This window comes from Crinia signifera, chromosome 9 (genome assembly GCF_055691185.1).
Source record: "Crinia signifera chromosome 9, ASM5569118v1, whole genome shotgun sequence".
NCBI classification, from domain to species: domain Eukaryota; kingdom Metazoa; phylum Chordata; class Amphibia; order Anura; family Myobatrachidae; genus Crinia; species Crinia signifera.
Genome location: NC_139225.1, coordinates 5,984,884 through 6,007,849, shown reverse-complemented (window position 1 = coordinate 6,007,849; position 22,966 = coordinate 5,984,884). Strand labels below are relative to the sequence as shown.

Here is a 22,966-nt window from a genome sequence, read left to right as displayed (position 1 = left end):
TAAAATAATATTCTGCTTTTATGTGTGTTTTTTTCTTTAGTAGAACAACTATAGAATTTCTTCTTTAATGTAAAGTCTTCCTGATAATATTTTGTTACAGACATTAAATTCATATAAGGAGTGTGCCTTTTGTACTTACTATGTATATAATCTATAGATAAATTCCTTGCTGAGGGTTATGTTGAATAAAATGTAATACAATCTGCAACCAGTTCTCTACCTGTTGTCTGATCCTTACAATATACACAAAAGCCCACTGGACTTATGACATCATTGCACCAGTGACACCATGAGAATCATGTAACAAATTGCCATTGGGTTAGGGTATAGATATTTTAGTGTGAAAAAAATGTATATAATGCACCTAAACTTCAAGATTCGTTGTGCTTTCTTATTTTGTAGGCACTTCTAATAATTTATTTTTGTGTGTGATGTGATCGCTGTCCATGTCACATGGCCAAAAGGACATCACAGTTGCAACCTTAACAGCACCTGGTTCTAGCTTGTAGGTTCGTGGAGAGGAATCCCACTGCATAGAGGGAGTCTTTTCTGTGACATCATGATTTCACATGCACTGTGGGCAAGGCGTGCCAGTCTGGGGCACCTCTATACCCTTCCAAGAATAAAAGTGTGAGTAACCCAGCGGTTCACTAATCAATAACAAAGAGATTTTGGGATTTACTTGAGACTTTTTTTTTAAATAAGCGTTAGGACACTGTGACTGTCAAAGGCGTTTTTTTGAGAGGAGGAGGCCCTTGTGTAGTCTCCGCCGTTCCGGCCCTCACCTCCCTGCCTGCAGCCATGCAGCGCTATAGAGTCTGAGCACTACAGGTGATTTCCGCATTACTGCTGCCATCTTCGCGGGACACGGGATCCTTGCATTTGTGACAGCAAAAAAAGCTTTTGCAGCAATACAGCATGTGGTGGAAGTAGAAAGTAAAATAAGGTGATAGCGGATTGCCTAACAGTGCCCCTGTCAGTAATAATGCATTCATAGGTGCCGATTCTGTGGGTGCTCAAGGGCCCGAGCACCCACGGGCCCGAGTCCCGCTGCTGGGCCGCCGTATTAACTTACTAATTTGCACCCACATCGCCAGACCCGCCGCCTGGGAAACAGTATGCCGGGAAGAGTGTATTCCGTCTGCGGAGTAATTCATCGCAGACGTGGACAGCTCTTTAGTGACCCGGCGGCTGCAGTATGCGCATTCGCACATACAAGATGCTGCCATGCGTCATTACATGAGCTGACAGCTGCCACCCCCCATGGAGCCAGGTGAGTGCAGCGGCGCCCGCACCGTCCCCAACCCCCTTGGAGCCAGGTGAGCGCAGCGGCGCCCCCACCATCCCCACACTCTGCCCCTCGTGGAACGCCCCGGCAGCCGCCGCGAGGCGTTCCACGAGGGGCAGAGTGTGGGGATGGTGGGGGCGCCGCTGCGCTCACCTGGCTCCAAGGGGGTTGGGGACGGTGCGGGCGCCGCTGCACTCACCTGGCTCCCCTCCCCTTCCCCTTCCTCTGCCGCAACTCTCCTCCTCTCTCCCCCCCTGTCGTGGAGCAACTCAGTGGCCGCATCAACCCCCCTCCCCCCCCCGTAGCAGGTGAGCAATGCATCACCCCACTCCCTTCCTGCCTGGGGCGCTGCCGTGTCTGGCACCGGCCCTGTCTGTGTGTGTGTGTGTGTGTGTGGGGAGGGGGGGAGGCTAAGTGGGTACTAATTGCCTGGGCCTGATGGTACAAAATTTAGATTGTAAACTCCTTTGGGGCAAGGACTGATGTGACTGACCACCATATTCTCTGTACAGAACTGCAGAATATATGTGCTATATAAATATCTGGTTATAAATAATAAAGTGGCAAGCAAGCGATCAGCTGGCTGTATACGGCCTTTCTGAGGACAGCTATACACCCTATAGCTTCTATACTATTAAAATACATTGTTGCCTCTCGCCGCGCCACCGCAGCGATGCTAGTGCATATGTACTAACCTATGTGACTAGCATCGCAAATGCGGTGACGGAGACCACCGTGATATGTGATGTGTGCGGGGGTCTCCATCACATCCCAGGCTTCAGCGGCTGTCCCCGGCGCCTCCTCCTCCCCCAGGAAGCCGGAAGGACCTCCGGCTGTGACATGCTGCTAGAGGGAGGAGTTTGACGGAGTACGGGACTAGTGGGGTCGGCGTCTGCGGTGGGCGGCGATAAGAAGCTCATAGTCTTCTATAGGGTATCGCCACCCAAAGGTGGAGATACCCTGGCCGGTGAAGATGCGTTGACCGGGTCTTAGTACATTTGAAAATGCGGTAACCCCCCGAAAACGCGGGTTTTACCACATTTTTCCCTTAGTACATCCCGCCATATGACTTGTTAGGTTCTTGACCATTGATGTATTATACCTTTGACTTGCGAGTGAGACTTGAAAGGTAGAATAAAAGGACATATTTATATTAATCACCCTATTGTACTTTATATCAATGTTTGTATGTACAGTATGTGAACTCCATCTCCTGCTGTTGTAGCAATATACATTAGGAAACCTGGCTTTCCAAAACCACCGCAGAAAATGACATTTGATTGGCAGTTTTGTAATTACAATAAATAGCAGACATATAATGATATGCATAGCTTCTGCCTTATATTCCCCCCCCCCCCAAAATACTAGCAGTAACTCAGTGGCACGGTTCATCGCTAATAGTATTATTAGATATATAGTTGTCTGTGCTTAAAATCTTCTCATCACAATAGAGAGCAAGTGCTGGTGTGGGGGCTTCAGGAGGAACACTTTTTGTACCCCTTTTTTGACACCCTTCAGTATCTATCATTGCTGCTGTTATAACCCATTCCCTATTCATATAAACTCCTTTATGAGGACACTGTTGAGCTCTTGCTGCTGCTGGGATATGGGCAGCAGAGGTCTGAGACAGCCGCATCTCATCCCCTCAGCAGCAGCAGCAGCATCCCTCCTTCCCTCCCTCATCCTCCAGCTCCCCCGCTGCCATGGCAACCGCATGAGGACCAACCATGGGACGCAGGCCCCGCCCACTTCCCCACATCACTGTTCGAACCGGCCAATCGAAAGTAGAGAGGCGGGCGGGAAGGGTCGCGCTCTCTACCGAGCATGCATACACCACCAAGTCAAACCTGATAGCCACAGAGGAGCAGTCTCGGGATTTCATTGGTCGCCCGTCACACAACCCTTAGCAACGGCGGCACGTTGCGCCGCAACAGCCTTCCTAGCAACCACACCGGCGCGCCTGTAGCCCCCGCCGAGTCTCCACCTCACGGCTGGTGCTGCTGCTGCCGGGCGGGCGGAGACTGGAGGAGGAGGCCGCCGCCTCGCTACCCCCCTCCCTCTCCCGGGGCCCAGGACACGATGGGGGGGCGGAGCTTGCCTCCATTATTTATATTTTGTCTCCCTTTTTATTTCCTCCCCTCCTTCAAAGTCTGACACGTCCGCAGTGAGTGAGTGGCGTTGGCAGCCTGTCAATCCGTCACCGGGGCCGGCAGCAAGCGAGAGCCGGGCAGCAGCCGGAGCCATAAATCCCGCCCGGGAGCCCCGGCACCGGCCCCCCATCCATCTCTCCCTCGTCACCCCCTCTCTCCCCGCAGCCGCCGCCGCCGCCGAGGAGGAGGAAAAAAAAGTTTTGTTGATTGCTGCTCCGAGGCATCATCATCATCAGCAGCAGCAGCAGCACCCCCTGAGCGGGCACCGTACCCATCCCTGCTGCCACCCATCACTGCCCCAGCTCACGGTGCCCTCATCAATACAGCTGCCTGGCACCACCCCACCCCCGGACACAACTTCTCTCACACACACTTTTACATACATTGGGTTTATTGCCCAATATATAATTAGATCATATACTATTGCTCCCCCCCCCCCCCCATTTATTTTATTGGGGTGATCTGCGAGCAGCTCCATCACTCACTGATTTATTTATTCCTCTTTGCAAGGAGAAGCTGGAGATTGGCAGCTCCTGGATGGAGAGGAGATCAGAGATGAAGGATTGAAAGAAGAAGAAGAAGAAGAAAAAAATCGGGACTGAATATATTTTTATTTTTTATTGAAAAAAAAAAACAAGGACAAAATAAAGCGCGAGAGGACTGTGTTCGCAGAGGAGCAGTTGCTTTTACTCTTCATGTCCAGAGCTCTCATTAATGTAGTGGGGGATTAATCGGCTATTGTGTCATTTTTCCACAATTTGTAATATTTTTTTTTTATATATAACTTTTTTTTTTTCAATTTTATTTGCATTGATGGGATAAATGACAGCGGGTAACTTAGTGCATTTCCTGCTGCGGGCCGTAGATGAAGAACTGTCCGAGAGGAAAAGTGGTGCTGCTTTTATCCGTGACACCCTACGGATCCGATCCTAACTTTTATTTTTTGGACTGTTTCGAAGCGGGCGTTGATGGAATAAAGCATTAAATATAATCTTAAAAACAGATTTAAACATTGAAATACCTGCAGAATTCTGAAGCGGTTGGTTGCTGACATTTGACAGTATGTTGCCTGGCTTCGGCTACTTGTGTCCTGATGGGATAAACTGTAACTGGCCTTGCTGATCCGAAGACTAGAGACAGAACGGCAGAGGCATTGCTGGTACCTTACATGAGACCCCCAGAATCTGCTGCCTTTGTATGTGATGGAATGAAACTGGCAGAAAAGACCTGCTGTCTCCTGAAAGATCACTTCATACAGTACTAGAGCAAGCAGAAAGGGGATCGTATCTTGTGTTACTTTTTTCTTATGCAAGTACCACACTTCTGCACCGTATGTTGGGTGATCCTTGAACTGATGGAGTGAAGAACTGCTCTATGCTGTGATATATATATTTTGTAAATCGGTGTACCAAAGGAGAATAGAGGGCTGAGGCTGCGATCTGAGGCTTGCCATTGTTGATGTTCGGGGCAGTGACCCCCTAGCGGTGCTGCCCCTGACTGTGAGGAATCCTTGCAGTCTGTGTTTCAATTGATTTGGCTGCGGAGAGGAGTATGGACGATCAGACCAGGATGATGCAGACTTTGGCCGGGGTGAACATGGCCGGTCACTCGGTACAGGGGGGGATGACTTTACCTCCTCCCCATGGACATGACGGGACAGATGGGGACGGGAGAAAGCAGGACATCGGGGACATCCTGCACCAGATCATGACCATCACTGATCAGAGCCTGGATGAGGCACAAGCAAAGTTGGTTTTCACCGCAATAAAAAAAAAAGCACACACACACACAGCATCACACTTTCCCTCCCCACATCACGGCAGCTCATCACTCCTGCACATCCTGGAGTGAGCAACTTCTGAATGCAGGCAGTTTGTCAAATAAACCAACACATGTTTGGGTAGCGACGAGCAGAGGCTGCGATGCAGCTGGAGGCTCCTTCTCGCATGGGGATGAAATGATGCCTTCAAAGGCAGACTGATATAAATACAGCTTGCAGCTATAGCCGTTTGCAGACGTGCTCCCTCGATCTCCTTAAGTGCAGCTTGAAGGAACCCTCCAGTCTATTCCTGCTCTGCCTCTAGGGTAGACAATGGCCCCATATGCAGTAGAAAAAATGATCTTTCTAAATAAATTGAGCACAGAAAGGATCACACGTCCATTTGCGTACATATATCGGTCCAGACGTTGTGAGAATGATGGCAATAAATGCTGTTCGACAGATCCCTTGCATCAGGAGAGACCCTTTATCTGGTGTGAGTCCCTATATCCAGCATTATTTATAGGTCAAGCATTCAGGACCACTTAGCTTCCTTCCAACAAGCAATCAAGTTTAATGCAAGGGAACACAGGAACTTCCTCTATAAATACAGAGTTAGCCAATAAATATATATATTTGTCTACCCAGCCATTGTTGGTTTATTCCTGACAACTTGTTTGCATGATTTGTAAACAGCAGACACTCAGTAACGCTATTCATAAGGAAAGAGTGTTCAGATTTGTGTCTGTACTTGTTTACATGGCTGTGCCCTTGCCCATTTGTATTGTCGTAACATTACAATATCCATCTGCCATTCATTTTGTAAACAGACCTCATTTCTCACTTTTTCGTCATCGAATACACACTCATGTTGTGTACGTATGTTTGTTGGGAGTATTTTGTGAGATGCTAATGCAGAGGGAAAAAAGAAATGAATGTTGGTAAAATATACTGCTGTGTAAAAGTTGTCCCCTTTTTTAATAAATCATTTTCGATGTGGATTTAAGCCACTTATTGCAGACAATGCTGATTTACAGTTGCCGTATTATTGAGATAATCTGACATGTGAGTAAACATTACAAAGTGGAAATAGTGAAAGCTCAACTTAGAACTTCTCCAACAGTTTTAGTTTAAGTACCTGGTTCGGGTTCAAGACCCTTACGTAGAACACATTGATGGGCAATTAATAAACTTCACAGTGTACATATTGATCAAATTGTCTTATCCGGGACGAGTTAAATAAATATATATTATTTTTAGTGTCCCTTTTATACCGTCTTACAAAACTGCTGTGTTCTCGCTCCCACTTTTGCTGCCCTGTAATCTATTATGATGTATGAGATGAAAGGTGTAGTCTGTATTGGAAGAGATTTCCCCATTGTTCTTAACAACATACTGTATTGGTAAATGATAGGTAATATGACACTCCATACATTGCAATGTGGTAATATTGTTATTCTGAATCATTTTTACAGAAAACATGCCCTAAACTGCCATAGGATGAAGCCAGCCCTCTTCAGCGTCCTATGTGAAATTAAAGAGAAAACAGGTAGGGGGTTCATATCTTTCTGTCCTATAAAACCCAAAACCCTGGATTGTATTACATATTGTCGTTCCGAGCTTTACAACATTTGCTCCACTGTTTTTCATCTGGGTATCGCCATCTTTGTTTTTCTTTTTTTTTTTTTAACATCTTGTGTTCATCAACCAGAGCAAAAAAAAAACAATCAAACAAACAAAAAAAACCCTCCAATGTATTGATAATTTGTTAACTGACAGTTGCTATCAGTGGATGTTGTGTTCAGGTATGAGGAGAGCCTCATAGATCACCTGCCACAAGCGCTGTTCCTTTTTGGCAGCTTATAGAAAAACAAATATGCAATATTACACTTTAACCCTTTAAATGCCGGAGGTGGCTGCGATGTAACAGCTCTGTTTTTATTCGGTGAAACAAGAATACACCACTTGTAAAGTTGACGTTATGTCTTGTCCTTATTTTTTTGCATACCTTTGGTGACCCCCCCACCCCCCAAAGAAGAGAAATAGTTCCACAGACTTGTGCTGTGTGTGTGTTGTACTGTGTGTTGAGGCCCATAGTGTCAGGATTTTCACTGAGATGGGCAGCCCATCAACACAGCTGTTTTCTGCTCTGAAATCTCCTCAAACGCCCATCGTAAGATCAATAAAGGAACCTGTGTTGTTGACACCGAAATCAGATCATTAATTAACTGCCAAATTTGCTGTTAAAGATATCTGTATTTTGACTGGAAAAGAAATGTTTTACTCTATCTGGGTCTTCCAGTGCAGCAAAGTCACAAATAACCATATACACATGCACACGATTTTATAAGATTAAGGGAATCACTTTCCTGTCATTATTATCACAGAACATATTTCACATACAATTCATGTTGTTTTTTTCTCTCGAAAATCTAGAAACCCCAACAGGCGGGTTAAAATTTGTGTCAAAATAATTATATTAACAAGATAACGCTTAAAATCATTTAAACTATGCAAACATCACTGTGAGCAATCGAAACTATCTCCATTTTCTGTCTTTTAAATGCATGATGAAATATATACTTTTCATTCGTATCTAAGGAAATGGTGTTTCATCTATGCTATATACAAATATTTAATACTTAGTACTTTATAATATTAGTACATCAGTAGATCATGTACATCATGTCAGTAGATCATATAGTTTCAGTTGCAGAACCTTAGATATAAAAAAAATGTGTAAGTATGTATGTGTGTGTGTGTATGTATGTGTGTGTGTGTATGTATATATATATATATATATATATATATATATATATATATATATATATATATATATATATATATATATATATATATTAGTTAAGTAGCATTGTGGCGAATTTAACAAACCAGGCGTATGGCGTAATTGTTAAGGTAAAGGCTAAACTGGTGTCTAGATATTTATAATAATCCACCCTCTGTAAGATCATTAAATATATCATACTATTATCACAGTCTTCTTACATGGTTAAGCCAAGTGCCCAGGCCAGCTGCATGGAAGAATTTTTTTTGCTTTGTTGCATTTATTTATGTTTTCGTAAAAAAGTGATCATTAAGTAATCCAGGGATTTCAAGGGTGTCAAATCACCAGAACCTATTAAGGGTGTCAGTTTCAGTGTTGAGGTTGTCATTGATACATTGTAGCAAATCAAATGACTACAATATATATATTAATTGCTGGCACACCTAATCAATCACCGTCAATTTCCGTGTGCGGAGAGGGGTTTTTAAAACCCCCAAATCTATCTCTCTAATTGCTGCTTTCTGCTGGAATAATACACAATGACCTGATCTTACAAACACTTTCTCTGTTTACAATGCACTGCACAAACAGCAATTCAGAGGTTAATTTCATACCAGATTGTTTTTTAAAATCAGTTTGAATTCCTTTTTCGATTTGAAATCCCAAGTTTGAATTTTAATAGCAATGGTTTGACCGGTCTCCATGCAAAAACACAATCGCTACAAACGCTAACATTTATTTTCACTTAAAAAAAGAAAAAGAAACCTTTAATCCCCAAAAGCCTTTTCTGAAGATTATAATGCACCACAGCATATTATTCCACTTAACAGCGAAATTTTAATAATTTAAATAATTGTAGACTTTATTCAGTCTGCAATATGAACCTAATCAGAGTGACTAGAACTGTAAGCAAGGTGTCAAGTCTCAGATCTTCATAGATTAGATAGGGTGAAACCGCCTCTGTGGATAAGAGAGATGATCTGTACAAATGTCCACTGGCGCCCCAGCTTATAAAAGTGACAGTAAAATTGACAAAAGGGAAAAATGTAAATGGGGAAAGACATGACTGTTACATAATGAATGAGAACGAGATTGTTTTAAATAGTCATTTTAGAAGACAAAGAATGCAGGACGTGGACTATGACCTCAGTGTAGAGTACTAGAGTGGTAGGGTAAATAAACAGATTCCGTTGGCATCATCTTTTTATTGTGATGTAAAAATCTATCATAATTCAGTAAAGAGGGGGAAATAGAAGGCACCGCCGTAATCCGCACATTGCAATACTGTTATCTGTCCGATTCTGTAGCAACTGTGCTGTAACAGTGGAAGCAGCTGGTTCTGTACTTAGAAGCAAGGCTGATTTCAAGTGTTTGTTTTCATCCTCAGTGGTGGCAATCTGTTTAATGTCACAGAGGGCGGCTGGTTTGCGTGCTAATCCTAACACTGAAACTTTACCTTGTTAGCTGTTGAAAATGAAAAGGGTCATGGAACGTCTTTGTCTCCTGACCGTCTCATTGTTTCAAAGCATCTCTCATACCCAGAGAACCTATCAAAATATTGGATCATAGAGATGCTTCACTTTATTCCCACCTACACTTGAAGACTGTTTTCATTGTGTATGCTTATTTTAATTATCACATCAGCTGCCAGATTTTATTGAATAAATAAAAAGCATATATGATAAATATATATACTGTACTTTGGCAAGCGAATTTACTCTCTGGCTTTGTAGACTTGTGAATTCCATTCTTTTACCGTTTCTTATTTGCCGAGAATTGGTGTCAAATTTATACATGAGTTATCAAGCTTTATTTATAAGCGTGCTAATGACAACCACAAGGTAGCAGGCTATTGCAGATTTTTTACTCTATAATTTTTTATTATTTTTAGTAAATTATCAGTTTGGCGAATAACTGTGTTTTTTGGAATTACATTTTGGATTTGAGGCGTTATCCTCCCTGGAATCATTTTTCTGTTTATTTCAGTGTTTAAAGAATTTTTTTTTTTTTGTCTTGGAAGCCCAGAAAAAAATGACTGAGATTAAAGGCTGCTAGCACGCTGTTTGTTGCATGTAGATGAGAAATGACCTTTTTTTGAATTAAATAAACAGGCTCTGGATTTTTCAGCTAGCCACAGGCATAAAAATCAATACACGTGAACATATGATTGTGTATGGATGTATTTTTTTTCTCCTTCTTTTGTCACCGAGCCTGAGCCTAAATGTAAGTTTTTATCCCCAAGTGGGTACATTCTGGCAAAACCTGAGATTGCTTCATTAGTATTTGTGAACTGAGAAAATTACAAATATTTGTTAGTTTGTCATATAAGCTGTAACAGCGCCATCGATCTTGGAAAACACAATTTTTTTCCCCAAATCAAGGTGTGACGCCCATTAATGTAACAGTATACGAGTTATCACTGTATTTCCAAATAGTTTTGTCCATTTAGTTAGCGCCTTTAAACCAATACTTGTAAGGTATTTAACAGTAATATATCAGCAAAGAAAGGAAAACTGGTTCTCGGAGTCCTACTCTTGTTCCTTCACACATCCACCCGATAAAATCTTATGTTTGCATTTTATTTTAGAAACTAGACGTACAGCAGAAAGGTACATTGGCAGCTGCCAAGCCACCCATAAATATAGGCACCATAGAACAGAGAGTTTAAATGCCATTCATTTAGTAGTAATGTCTAATGGCATACGTGATGGTTCGCCAGATTTGTGGCCTTTTGTGAGTCTTATAAGCAGGACAGACTTGGGAAGATCATAAAATGTAATGAACTTCTCCAGTGAGCGAGGTGTCCGCAGGGGAAGCTGGAAGGACCGTCTCGGGCTAGTTGAAGGATTTTTATATGCCTAAAGAGAGTCAGTAGAAACGCTCACTGAACATTTTTGACCCAGAAAACAAGATGTGAGTGGTCAGTCGGGGGGAGCGTTAACCCTTTATAGACTGAGAGAACGGCAAAGTACTGCAGTGTCATACTTTGAATGGCAACTAATGAATTAACCTCGCAGTCTATGCAAATAAATATTCTACTAAAGAACCAGCCGATTAGCGTTCAGCACTTGTTGAATGATGAAGTCTGTGCTGTATATGATAACAGTAGCAGGACGACTGGACCTTGTACATAAGCGTCTTACTGAGTTACCTGTGGCAATATAAATTACACACCGCTCCTCCAGAACTGGTGTTGCTGTGACTGTATGTTACACATACATGAAAAAATCTGCGTTTTACTGAAGTTCCCATCATTTCCCACCCTAAGGGGGAATGAATTTATCCCTAGTTAAGGAACAAGAATGTGCCAAGGTGCGTGCTTGCAAAGAGAAAAAAAAATCTACAATATTAATTTCTCAGCTTGACATAACCTTTAGAAAGTGCTGATTCGTAGTTATTATGCGTACCTTTTCCCTGTGTACTGTATGAGTGGTGATAAACCATCTTGGCCAAATACCCCCCCCCCCCTTTCGCTTCTTCCAAGCTCGTCCACCTGTATCCTAATCACACTCACCATTGGAAAATCCTTACATGTACGCCCAAAATAGAACATAGAAAGTATTTGGCTCTATTGATGAAATGGTATAAACGCAAGATAGGACGTCAAAGATATTTATATAACATTTCCTGTTTTCTTTTTTTAAACAATCGCTAAAAAAGATAAAAAAAAAAAAAAGCCAGGTACGTTCCAGTCCCCAGGCCCCGTGTTGCCGTCAGCTAATCGCAGTAGTGCAGTCTCTCAAGTAAAATATGAGTTAAACAGGCAACAAACTTCAACTCAATTACAGAGATCTGTTTCCAGTGAACAACTGGCTTCCTCCTGTAAGGTTAAGCTGCAGACAGTTATCAATGCAAATTCAATAAATGAAGATAACCAGGGGCAGGTTCAGGCAATAGTAAGCACACCACATATATTATGTTAAGCAACGGAGGCATTTTTGGTATTATTTTTCTTAACCTTGTTTTTATTATGACATTTGCAGCAAACAATTGTTTTATTATAACAATTGGAAATGCTGGACGATTGTCAGCTGGCGGAAGGACGCTTACAAACCACTGTTACCCGTCACTTTGTCCTTCATTCCGATGCATCACTCCGTTGATATTTGTACAGTGCTCGCGTTATGCTTATTTCGCTTGATGTATGAAATGTCTAATTATGACAGTGTTGGGGACAGGACGATATAGCACAATTATTCCGTTCTGCACATTGAGATACGTTTTATGAGGACAGCATGAAATGTCATATATTTTCTGATAGCCCAATAAAACTTCTCACACTCTGAATAAGGATGCAGGAATAGAGCGTTTGCGTAGTGCACATCTTTTACAGGAAAGGAGTCCTTCATTCAGGACGTATTCCCTTCAAACTCCTAACCAGAAATGGGACTTTTATTCCCATTTAACCCCCAAGTTGCCAGAAAGAGCGGTGGGCCCTTATGTCATGACGCAAAGGCCAGTTGGGGTAACAATGTGATTATTTCAATGTAGTTGAATTTGAGTCTGTTTTCTTTGTCTTCAATATACCTACTGCATTTATTTTGTGAATGTGGCTCCTTTCTATCCAAATTTTCCCAGTTGTTGTTACTGGAATCCTTTATGATTTCCATATACCCAGGTTTCTGATGTACCTTTAATTAACCAAATTTGTTGGGACCACTTTACGTAATCGCTTTGCTGCATTTACCACCAGAAAATGAAGTGAAGGGTTGTGAAAGCCTTCGTAGCTCAGCCACTTTTGTATAGGCATTTTACTGCCACTGCCCATTGAGTTAGCAACGCTGCCTTCTTACACTTATCACATCATAATCATACACTGATACCAATATCTGATTTATTTCTCTGTTACGTTTATTTACTTAAGGCCCAGGGTAAATAGAGCAGGATTTCTATTTTTATGAATATATATATTTTTTAAATGATCTTTATGACCCACATTCATACAGATAGCCCTTTAAGTTCTGCTCTTGTGAGACAAAGCCCACGTCCCTTTAACACTATGGACCCATACTCCAAGGGCCTTATTCAGATCTGATCGCAGTACAAATTTGTTCTCAAAATGGGCAAAACCATGTGCACTGCAGGTGGGGCAGATGTAAGATGTGCAGAGAGAGAGTTAAATTTGGGTGGGGTGTGCTGAAACTGGAAAATTGCAGTGTAAAAATAATGCAGCCAGTAATTACCCTGCACAGAAACAAAACAACTCACCCAAATCTAACTCTCTCTATATGAGTTACATCTGCCCCACCTGCAGTGCACATGGTTTTGCCCATTTTGAGAACAAATTTGTACTGCGATCAGGTCTGAATAAGGCCCCAGTTTTCTGTCTGTAAGCCTATTTAATCCTTTGAGTGACAATATCTCTGTGAGAGATGTGCAAAATATTTGCTAATAATGCCGGCGTCGCTCACATTTTTATATAAATTCAAATAAAAAATATTGTGTAAAAAAAAATGTTTCCTGTATAACGTAAACGTTACAGGTCATTATGATAAATAGTTTGCCTGCCAATTTTTCGTACACTGTACTAGTTGTAAGCTCCAGTCTGATAGGTTTATTAATGCATTAACTTGGTATTGACTTGTAGCTAATACAGGAATTGACTGAAGGCTGTGACTTGCGTCTACTTGCTGGTACAGAAGGGATTTGTTTGCTCTGCCTTATTCTCCCTCCCATTATCTACCAATTCACACCAAGAGAAGAATGCAGTGTTTGTTTTCCCCGCACAGCCCCAACCTCCCAGCAAGGTGAACGGTCCGCTCGCCTTCCCATTCAACCTTGTGTCACTCCCCAGCTTTTTAGGCTACTCAGGTTGTGAATTATGAACACTGTAAATAATTCACATCAATATTTAATATAAATTATTAAAGTTTCTGTCAGATCTAGCGGTTGCTGCCTTAAACCTTGAGTCACTTCTGATGAATGCCAGCGTAAAGCATGCAACCCCTGGCTACAGAGGCAATATTAAATGCTCCGCCCTTTTGCCGTACACCCGTCACCTTGCAATTTTTACTTTTCGGGATTGTGAACATGAGGTGGAAAGGGGCATTGTGACGAAGGTGATGTTTCTCCTGGAACATTTGTGGAGGGAAAAAAAGCAGTTCTGGTTTTAGTATATGTTATTGCTATGCTTTGTATATCCACACTCTGAGGTAAAAGGTTATACTCTGAGGTCACTAAGATTTGAGTTCTATTGAAGATGGGATCAAATTCTTTAGCACCTTCTAGAACAGGGGTTCTCAAACTCGGTCCTCAGGACCCCACACAGTTCACGTTTTACAGGTCACCCGGCAGGTGCACATGTGTATTCATTACTCACTGACACATTTTAAAGTATTCACAGGTGGAACTAATTATTTTACTTGATTCTGTGAGGAGATTTGTAAAACATGCACTGTGTGAGTTCCTGAGGACCGAGTTTGAGAACCTGTGTTCTAGAAGATACAGGTTGAGTATCCCTTATCCGAAATGCTGGGGACCACGAGCATTTCGGATAAGGGATTTTTTCCGGTTTTCGGAATTTATTTATTTAATATACTTACCTGGTTCCCCGGCGTCTCCCGATGTCCACGGTGTCCCCCAGCGCTTCAGGAACCTCCTCAGCAGTCCCAGGGGTGCATTGCGCGAGTTTGCAGGCGCGTCTGCGCACTTGCGCAATGCACCCCTGGGACCGGAGGTGCCGCTGTAGAGGATCCTGAAGCCCGCCGTGGACGCCGGGGGATGTGGTAAGTATGAAAAAAGGGGAAGGGGGATGAAAAAAATAACCCGAACTATATTCTGGAAAACCACAGACTTTGGAATATTTAGTTTTTTGGCTATACGGATACGGGATACTGTACCTGTAATAGATTTCATCTGAATGGTTGCTCCCATCTTCATTAGAACTCTTATCTTAGTAAATGTACCCCTTTTTTGTATTTGGAACTACAAGTCTCAGCGTGGTAGACTTGTTTAGAATTAGCGTGCGCAGACCACATGCTGTATATTGCCTTTGTATATGCGGAGAAGAAACTGTTCTAGAGGTTTTCTGTAAGTCACGGTTCTTGCTGACAAGTGTGTGAGGACAAGTATCGCTAACTCTATTTTATTTATAATCTACTGTACACAAGACCCTTAAATGAAAAAAAAAAAAGAGATTATTGTTAATCGTCGTTATTTATAAAGCATTTGAATTTTGTAACACTACTACGTGTAGGTGAGAGAGCTGAGTATATAACATAACAAACTCTCTGTGGGATCAGTGGGTTACCTCCTGAGTCCTTTATTACAGTACGTTGTGTCTCTATCACTACTATCCGTTATAACGTGTTTGCGTGTCTAGACTGGCCACCACGAGCATCACTAGGGCGGATTGTTGTTAACATGTAAAAAGAGTTCACTTCTCACCTCTGGCGTGATACCGCCATTTGATTTAATGCTTAGAAATGCTTAATAATTGAGCTGTCCCAATGCAATACTCCAGAACCCTCCCTGTGTTTTCTCTAAGGAAAGGCCTTGATTATGTGTTAGATACGCTCAGCGCTGTTCACAAATTTCAGAGTAATTGTGTTTTTTTACTGACTGTTGAAGCCAGATAGATCTGTTCTTACATCAGCAAGTGCGCATAAAGAGGCAAATTAGAAAGCCGGCATTTTTACACACTGTGTACGATCTCCCTGGTGTGTGTGTTCTCCTTACAGCCGCAGGGAGCTTATAGAAATTACTAATAAATTTAACAAAGCCGCAGAGACGACAGACTGCGAGAGTTCCCATTTTGGCGCATAGAATCGCAATGTACACTGAATTGTCTGCCAAAGGGTCGCCTGTCCTATTTGAGGCTTCCTCTTTAAGCTCACGTCAGAGGCTTCTGCTTCTGTTTATTGTCTGGCTTTTCGGGAAGAGGGATATGGGCCAACAATGTGAAGTGACAGAGCACATTCTAATGTGGTGTGGTTACAGATGTAACGCTGTATCGCTGACACTGGGAATCAGAAGTGAAGTGTTTTATAGGAGGAGATTATAAATAATCCTATTACACATATGTTGTGTCTTGTGTTTTTATCGGCGTTTGTCGTCGGCACACCATGAGCGCCTTTTATTTAAACTGCCACAGCAAGAAGGAAGTTGTATTTTGCGTAATTATTCTCCGATATAAGAAGGATGTCATTTTAACCCTTAAGTAATTGGAGCAGAAGTAATTCATGAATAAATCGCATTCAGCGAACGTGTAAAATTTCAACATAAAAGCGAAATGCTGTCCGTTGAACAGAAATAGCTGAAGATGTATATGCAGTACATTTTTATGTGTAATTGTGATTATTTACATTAGCAGTAGATTGATTATATAACAAATAATTGTAATTTTTGAGTATGTTGCTTTAGGGTTCTTGTATTTTACAGAATGTTTATCATTTGTTACTGAATAGACTCTGATTATGCAACATAAATTGAATTAGTAAATTATGTGTTTGGCGTTAAACCCGTCTTCAACCTGGTTGCTGTATAAGTATATAATGTCCTTGGATTTATAACTGATGACTGTCAGCAGAACAAACACAAGCCAGTACAGAAAAGTTTAAATATACACAAAGCTTGGTTTCACTGCTATTGAACGTTAAGCCGGTACTTGTTTATAAACCGTCAGCGTTTCTTATTTTGTAATCAGATTTTAAGTTTAAATGCACAAATATTATTGTTAGAACTTTATTTTTATTGCAATTATAGTTTGTTTATTACGTATATATGTTTGTTATGCTGCTAACACTCTAAATGTATTTACCGGACGTTTAACTGTTTTCTGCATTGTCACATAAAAGGGAAATCTCTTTGAGTAGGTTATCCTTTTCCATTTTCTACATACAGAATACCATTACACTTACAGTTTTATATTGGAGTAATGTGTTACCATAGCCATGTAGGAAAAGCTATCTTCCCAAAACGTCATTCTGCCCCTCGCTCCCCTATTTTATCCCTTCAGTCAGTTCCCCAATTAGACTTTCATTCACTACCACTCACTCTCTCCCTAATCCATCCTTGCTCTCCTTTAATTTACTGACAAAAATAATTATTTTGCTTGGGAAATTGTAATCTGTTACCGATGAGACTGGTGCATGTGTCTGATCCTACAGTGAGAGGGAACAGAATTACTTCATGTGTAGTCTGACGTCTAGATCCACTGATTTGGAACAATTGGTTTGTCTGCGATTTGTTTGCTGAATCTTTTCCGTTTAAGTTGGTCACAAATTGGGCCCAAGCAATTAAGCCGCCATAAACCGTCAGTGTGTTCTATATGCGGGTAACATGGATAATTCTTCTTAGCCCCATTATATAAAGCTGTCGTTTGTAATACCACTTGATCCATATGGTTAGTAGTATCAGTACTCACAGTACAAATTTATTTTGTAAATTGACCCATTTAGCAAGAGCACTGATACGATGCTTATAGTGATCAGCTCCCAGCATGCTTAGCGCATGGGTCATTGGGTTAGCCACTTAAGGTGGACACCTGAAATAGGTTTGACATGGCTACGGACGACCGTGTCAGTAGGTCAACACAATCATTAGGTCGACAATGGGAAGGTCAACAGTTCAAAGGTCAATGTGAGTTTTTTTCACTTTTTTGTCCCGAATGTCGACATAGTCGTTACGGACAAGTGTCTAAGTGTCCCATGTCCCCTCGCATGGCTCGTAATGATTCGGAGACTATTACATTCTCCCGCCAAGCATTGGTGGATGGTAGGGTATGAAATACCACCTGTCGGCTCAAAAAAACCCTCATGAACTCATGTCGACAGTTTGACCGTTGACCTTCCTATTGTCGACCTAATGCTTGTGTCGACCTTCTGATCCGTTTGGCCTTAGCTATTTCAGGTGTCAACCTAAACCCTATCAACCTTCAGTGGTCGACCTAATGTATGTCAACCTTTTATAGGGTTGACCTGATGACCATATACCAAACCGCTTCCGATCCCCATCAACCTCAGCTCAGGATCTATCCAGTGGTGGGTGGAACTGGTGCAGTCACAATGACCCTGGAAGTTCTATTCCTAAAGACTGGCAAATGCATGTACTTACGTTCCACAGTTAGTGTTCCTTTTAGGAACTTCGGCGGGCAGCTATGTACAGCGGTGCCGGGCTTCCCCGGTCTCACCTGCATGGAGGAAGGCAGGCTGTTTTAGCGGGGCGCTGCCAGAGAGGCAGGGCGCATTTTGCCCTTTAAAAATCGGGCAGAGCGCAAAAACAGTAATAACACTAACAGTAATTATGGGAGGTAACATATTTTCCTATAACTACTGGGAATGTGGATAAATAGTGTTTGTAGCATCACAATCACACTACAAATGCTGTTCCATCGTCTCAGGAGCAATAATCTCTGACTCCAGGCTCCACCGCCAACAGATGCCAGGATAAAATGGCTATTGGCAAACCCAATATTCTCCTTGCTGTATTTAATAAAGTCTATACATACATTAATTACTTATAACACTTACTTGGATTCTAGGAAAAGCAAATATAACAAATATAGTTCAGTTCCATTATACAATATGATTCACATATTAATGTAATCTCCTGTACTCTCTGGAAGATTCACCGTAGCTGCAAAACATTTCAGTAGAAAAAAATAATATCCTTTCTTCAATGGTCCTCAAACCAAATGCTTAGGTTTGATGCACCAAACCTTGGAGAGAGGTAAAGTTGAAAGGGATACAGTACCAACCAGTCATTTTACAGGCGCTGCATGAGAAATGACAGGATCTGATTGGCTGGCTTATCTCTCTACATGGTTTGATACATATCCCTATAATCAGGGCAGTAGAGAGACTGAATGGGCCCCAGGTACTTTTCAGGGGGCGTGGTCTAATATTGGGAGGCGTGGCTATGCACTCGTAGAATACAATTCAGAAAAAAAAGCACTTTAAGCAGCTTCTTGGCCACTCTGCGTCCGAGCACACAGCAGCATGTGTTGGGTTGAGAAGCGCTGCTGGCAGATTATGGGGACCCCACTCCCCGCCTCCATCTATGACTGCAGTATGTAGGATGAAGGAGTGAGAGGGAGGTAGTAGGAGACAATATAAGATATAAATATATTATGGTGGTTGTATTGTGACCTCACTAAGTAGCATATGTAATATGTATGTGTGTATTCACACCACCTGTACTATATGAAGGGTTTTAATAGAAAAAAAACACTTCTCCACTAACTCTTCTCTGTTGTTTTGCCGTCTGTCTTAATATATTCAATACAGCAAATGCTGCTAGGAAAATCTTCTATTTTTTTCCCTTTGCAAACTGGCTCCATTGGCTCTGAAATGACTACATTACAAATGTTCCTTGTTATCGGGTCTGTAGAAATTGTCGTAGCTTCCCATGCACTGAGTGGCCACGAGGAACCGGGCAGCAGGGGGATTGGTGCATTGGGTAATCATAGATTTTATTTTTGTATATGTGCACAATGTGATGCATGGAACTGCCAAAAAGATTGTCATTAGAACCCTACTGGCCTATTAGCACTTGAGGTGGTCACAGACATGGAAGCCTTAGGAACAAGGAGGAGAATCACTAATACCCCCCCCCCTGGACACACGCACGCACACACACACACACATACCTTATTTAAATGTAAAGCCTTTTCAATCTTACTGATTTCAGATGTTATTTCTATTTTATGTCATCTTGTTTATACCTCCATATCCACTAGAACTCCAGTCTAGGCTCAAGTTCCAAGGTAACGTGGAGATAGGTACCAGCCATCCAGCTCCTAACTGACATTTTTTAAATACAGCCTGTAACATGATTGTCTTGTTCTCTATCTCTGTCCACTTTATCCCTCTCCAAGACTTAGTATATGGACCCTTTGATATATTCAGCCCTACTTTATAACCGTACATAACTTGGGTCCATGTGTCTGTGGTCGTATTGTTGTAATCTTTATTGGTGTAACAGGCTACTTATACATCTTGTGTATATGTATACCTTCCAACCGTACTTTTTTGGCCAGTACAGTACCGTTTTTTTTATGGTCTGTACTGGACAAAAAGGGCTTTCTACTGATTTTCAGCATTTCCCAGCTCTATTGATTCCTATGGGAGCGCCACAAGGCCATGCCCCTTTACTCGTGGCCACGCCCTATTTGTTATGTTGTTCTGTTTTCTGTCCAGGCGTGGTGGAGGGTAAGTATATGTAGTCTTGCCCATAAGGCGGGATTACAAGGGTAGACCAAAGCTCTGATGATACGGTTTGTCAATAACACATAGCATTCAAGTGAGAAAACTGACATGTTTTTTTTAGGGTTACATTTCATTTTGTCTTGTAGTCTAATCATAGATATTTGGGTGAGGGGTTGAACTGGGCTGTTCCCCATTTATCCACTCCCCCACTCGTTAGAAGGTAAGGCACATCTCCCCTATACTAATGTGGGGAATTACAGTCCTTTATCATAGGAATTTATCCGCTAAAGAGAAAGCAAGCATAATACTATGTGTGTGTATTAGGAGGTATAAAGGATATAATAATATTGTTTATTAATATAGCGTTTTCTCTTAGAGCACTCAAGGCATTTTACATTTATAAGAAATATACCATGTTACGTAGATGACTACAGACTGTGACTACTAACCTATGAAATACAAAGGTTTCCTAATTGAAGGTTAGATGGTTACCATGCGGTGTTTAGATGCTTTGGCAAGAGAATAAAGCATCATGAAACAACATGAGAATTGCAGGTGTATGGCACAGCTAAAAGTGGCATTAATTAATAAAAAGTAGCACTGATAAATATATCGTATTTTTTTCCTTTAGCATAATGTAAAAATGTAGCAGTGCCTGGATCTTGTAAATTCAGATACTTAGCAGATGCCGGTAAGTTTAGCAATTATCATTTTCCTTTCTTTTCTTCCTCCGTCTTGGCGAACAGTAGTAAAACAGTGTGCGGTAAAAGTGTTTAGAGAGAGAGATAAATAAGTTGAACAGTTTTGCAATGCAAAGTGGTTGGTGGTATGTGTATTTTTTTTTTTCTCTGAGCCTTTCTTGGCTTCTTCTAAACTGCTATTGTGAGCCCCAAGCAGATTTTCCCATTGCTAATGTCCTAGAAGTATTAATTCACTTTGAAATGCTAATTAGAGGGCATTATGCAAGAAATGAGATTAAGTGGCAGCGTGAAGCCATTTGCCTGTCAGTAAATTGAGAGTTTTACCATCACGAAGAGCTTTGTGTTTTTTTTGTTGTTTTTTTTTTCTTCTTTCTCCCCCCTCAATTTTGCATATAAATAAAATTGATTGAAAGCACTCAAGAAGCTTCCAGAACTGAGCAGGATCTTTCCATCTACTCATTGTTGTTTTTATATTTAGTTTGCTTATTAAAGGTATACACTGCAAACATATCAATATGTAAATATATAGAGACGACAGGTTCTCTCCATATAGTACGTTGTGCCCAGGTTTCTGACCCGCGGTGTAACTATTAAAACTGATTTACAGATAACAGCTACACTATCCTGTAATTATTACGACCAAGCAGATGTTTGCTTTCATTTTCTATACAGTTCTAGAAAGATGGCAGAATCTGATTGGCTCCTGCATACTTCTGTGTTCCAGCCGCAGCAGACGTAGACATTAGACGTAGACATTAGAATCTGACACATAAATATTTATAACACATAAAAAAACATCTTCTCCACCATATTTGTGCTTTTAGGGCCCGATTCAGCGATGGGCACAGCGGTCATGTGTAAAAATGGTAATGTCGGAGAAGGCGCCTGTCCGTAAAATAGATGCCTCCTGCCAGCATTGGCTATCTGCGTGTTGCCTTTCAAGATGCAGCATCGTGACCATCAGAATGGCCACTAGAACGTGCAAACCTGGTCCATTAAATGTGCATGTGATGAAGACACAGGCCCTGTCCTTGCCACTCACAGAAAACTGGCACCATAGGGAACGCTGGCCAACCTTCTTCCCCCAAGAACAGTGTGTCAGTTGGACTGAAGCTTAGGGGGCACTGCATGTTCAGTCTACCCACCATCATAGATGCATGCAGCCCATTATGTTTGTCTATATCAGTGTATTGGGTCATCAGTCCTGTATATGATAAACCAGGGATAACAGAAAGCAGAGCAAATGTATATTATCTATGAGGTTCATGTGTGGCCTTCTTGGTTAAAATATATGACTCTGGCTATTTTTTCAGGACCTATTATGAAAAAGTAATAGTAATATGCTCAATGTCACAGGTCGACTTGGTTCAAACTTTACTATCTAAGCGGACATAGGAGGTCATTCTGGTTGACACGCAGAGCTGCAAAATTCTCCGCTTTGAGTGTCATTTTAACGCCGCCCGGGCACAAGCAGTTCGCCACGCCAATCGGCTGCAGATGCGCATGTGCAGTCATTCAACATCGAGTTTGCGCAGGGGAGCGTGCCAATCAGAATAAGGGCTTTGGGCACCATGCCCGAAGCATGGCGAGCACAGAGAGCCAGTCAAGGGGACACTGTACATATACAGTGTCCACAGAGACCCCTTTGACATTCGGCAATGAAAAAACGTGAATACTCATGTTCACCACGCTCCCATCGCTTTTACGCCGGCGTCTAACTTCCGATACTGCTGATCTGAACATGGTCGACTATCTTTAGGCGTCTAACTAGACGGGTTTGACTAAGGGTGGTTGACCATAACATGGATGATCTAGACAGTGTAGATCCACTATACCATATCCAGGACAGGGACACCGACTCTACGAAATAGAACAATGACCACAACACCCCATGGACTCTTAAGGAAGCTCCACAAGTTCTTCGGCAGTTGCAGAACCATGAAAGCCACATGAGGTTGCCAGCGACGATGCCAGTCCCTGGACCTTGCACCATGGCACCTCTCACACATCCTTAGTTACTGCCCTGCAGATGATAAGTATTACCAAACCAGGCATACACTTAGGAGTATGCAAATAATCAGTATACAGGTGACCACATCCCTAAAATCCGCCCATATCTTACACAGACACTGCAACA

General features: G+C 41.9%; 1 protein-coding gene across 2 annotated transcripts in view; it reads left to right on the top strand.

Moving 5' to 3' along the window:
• Window positions 1-3,246: 3,246 nt before the first annotated feature.
• PBX3 (PBX homeobox 3) overlaps window positions 3,247-22,966 on the top strand; it is a 200,226-nt gene continuing 180,506 nt past the window's right edge. Inside the window, exons 1-2 of one of the 2 annotated variants that reach the window (XM_083160960.1) lie at window positions 3,247-5,186; window positions 6,673-6,746. In XM_083160960.1, the coding sequence (XP_083017086.1) occupies window positions 4,990-5,186; window positions 6,673-6,746 (271 nt within the window). In that variant the 5' untranslated portion in view covers window positions 3,247-4,989. The remainder of the gene's footprint in view (window positions 5,187-6,672; window positions 6,747-22,966) is intronic. The other variant, XM_083160961.1, reaches the window with a different exon arrangement.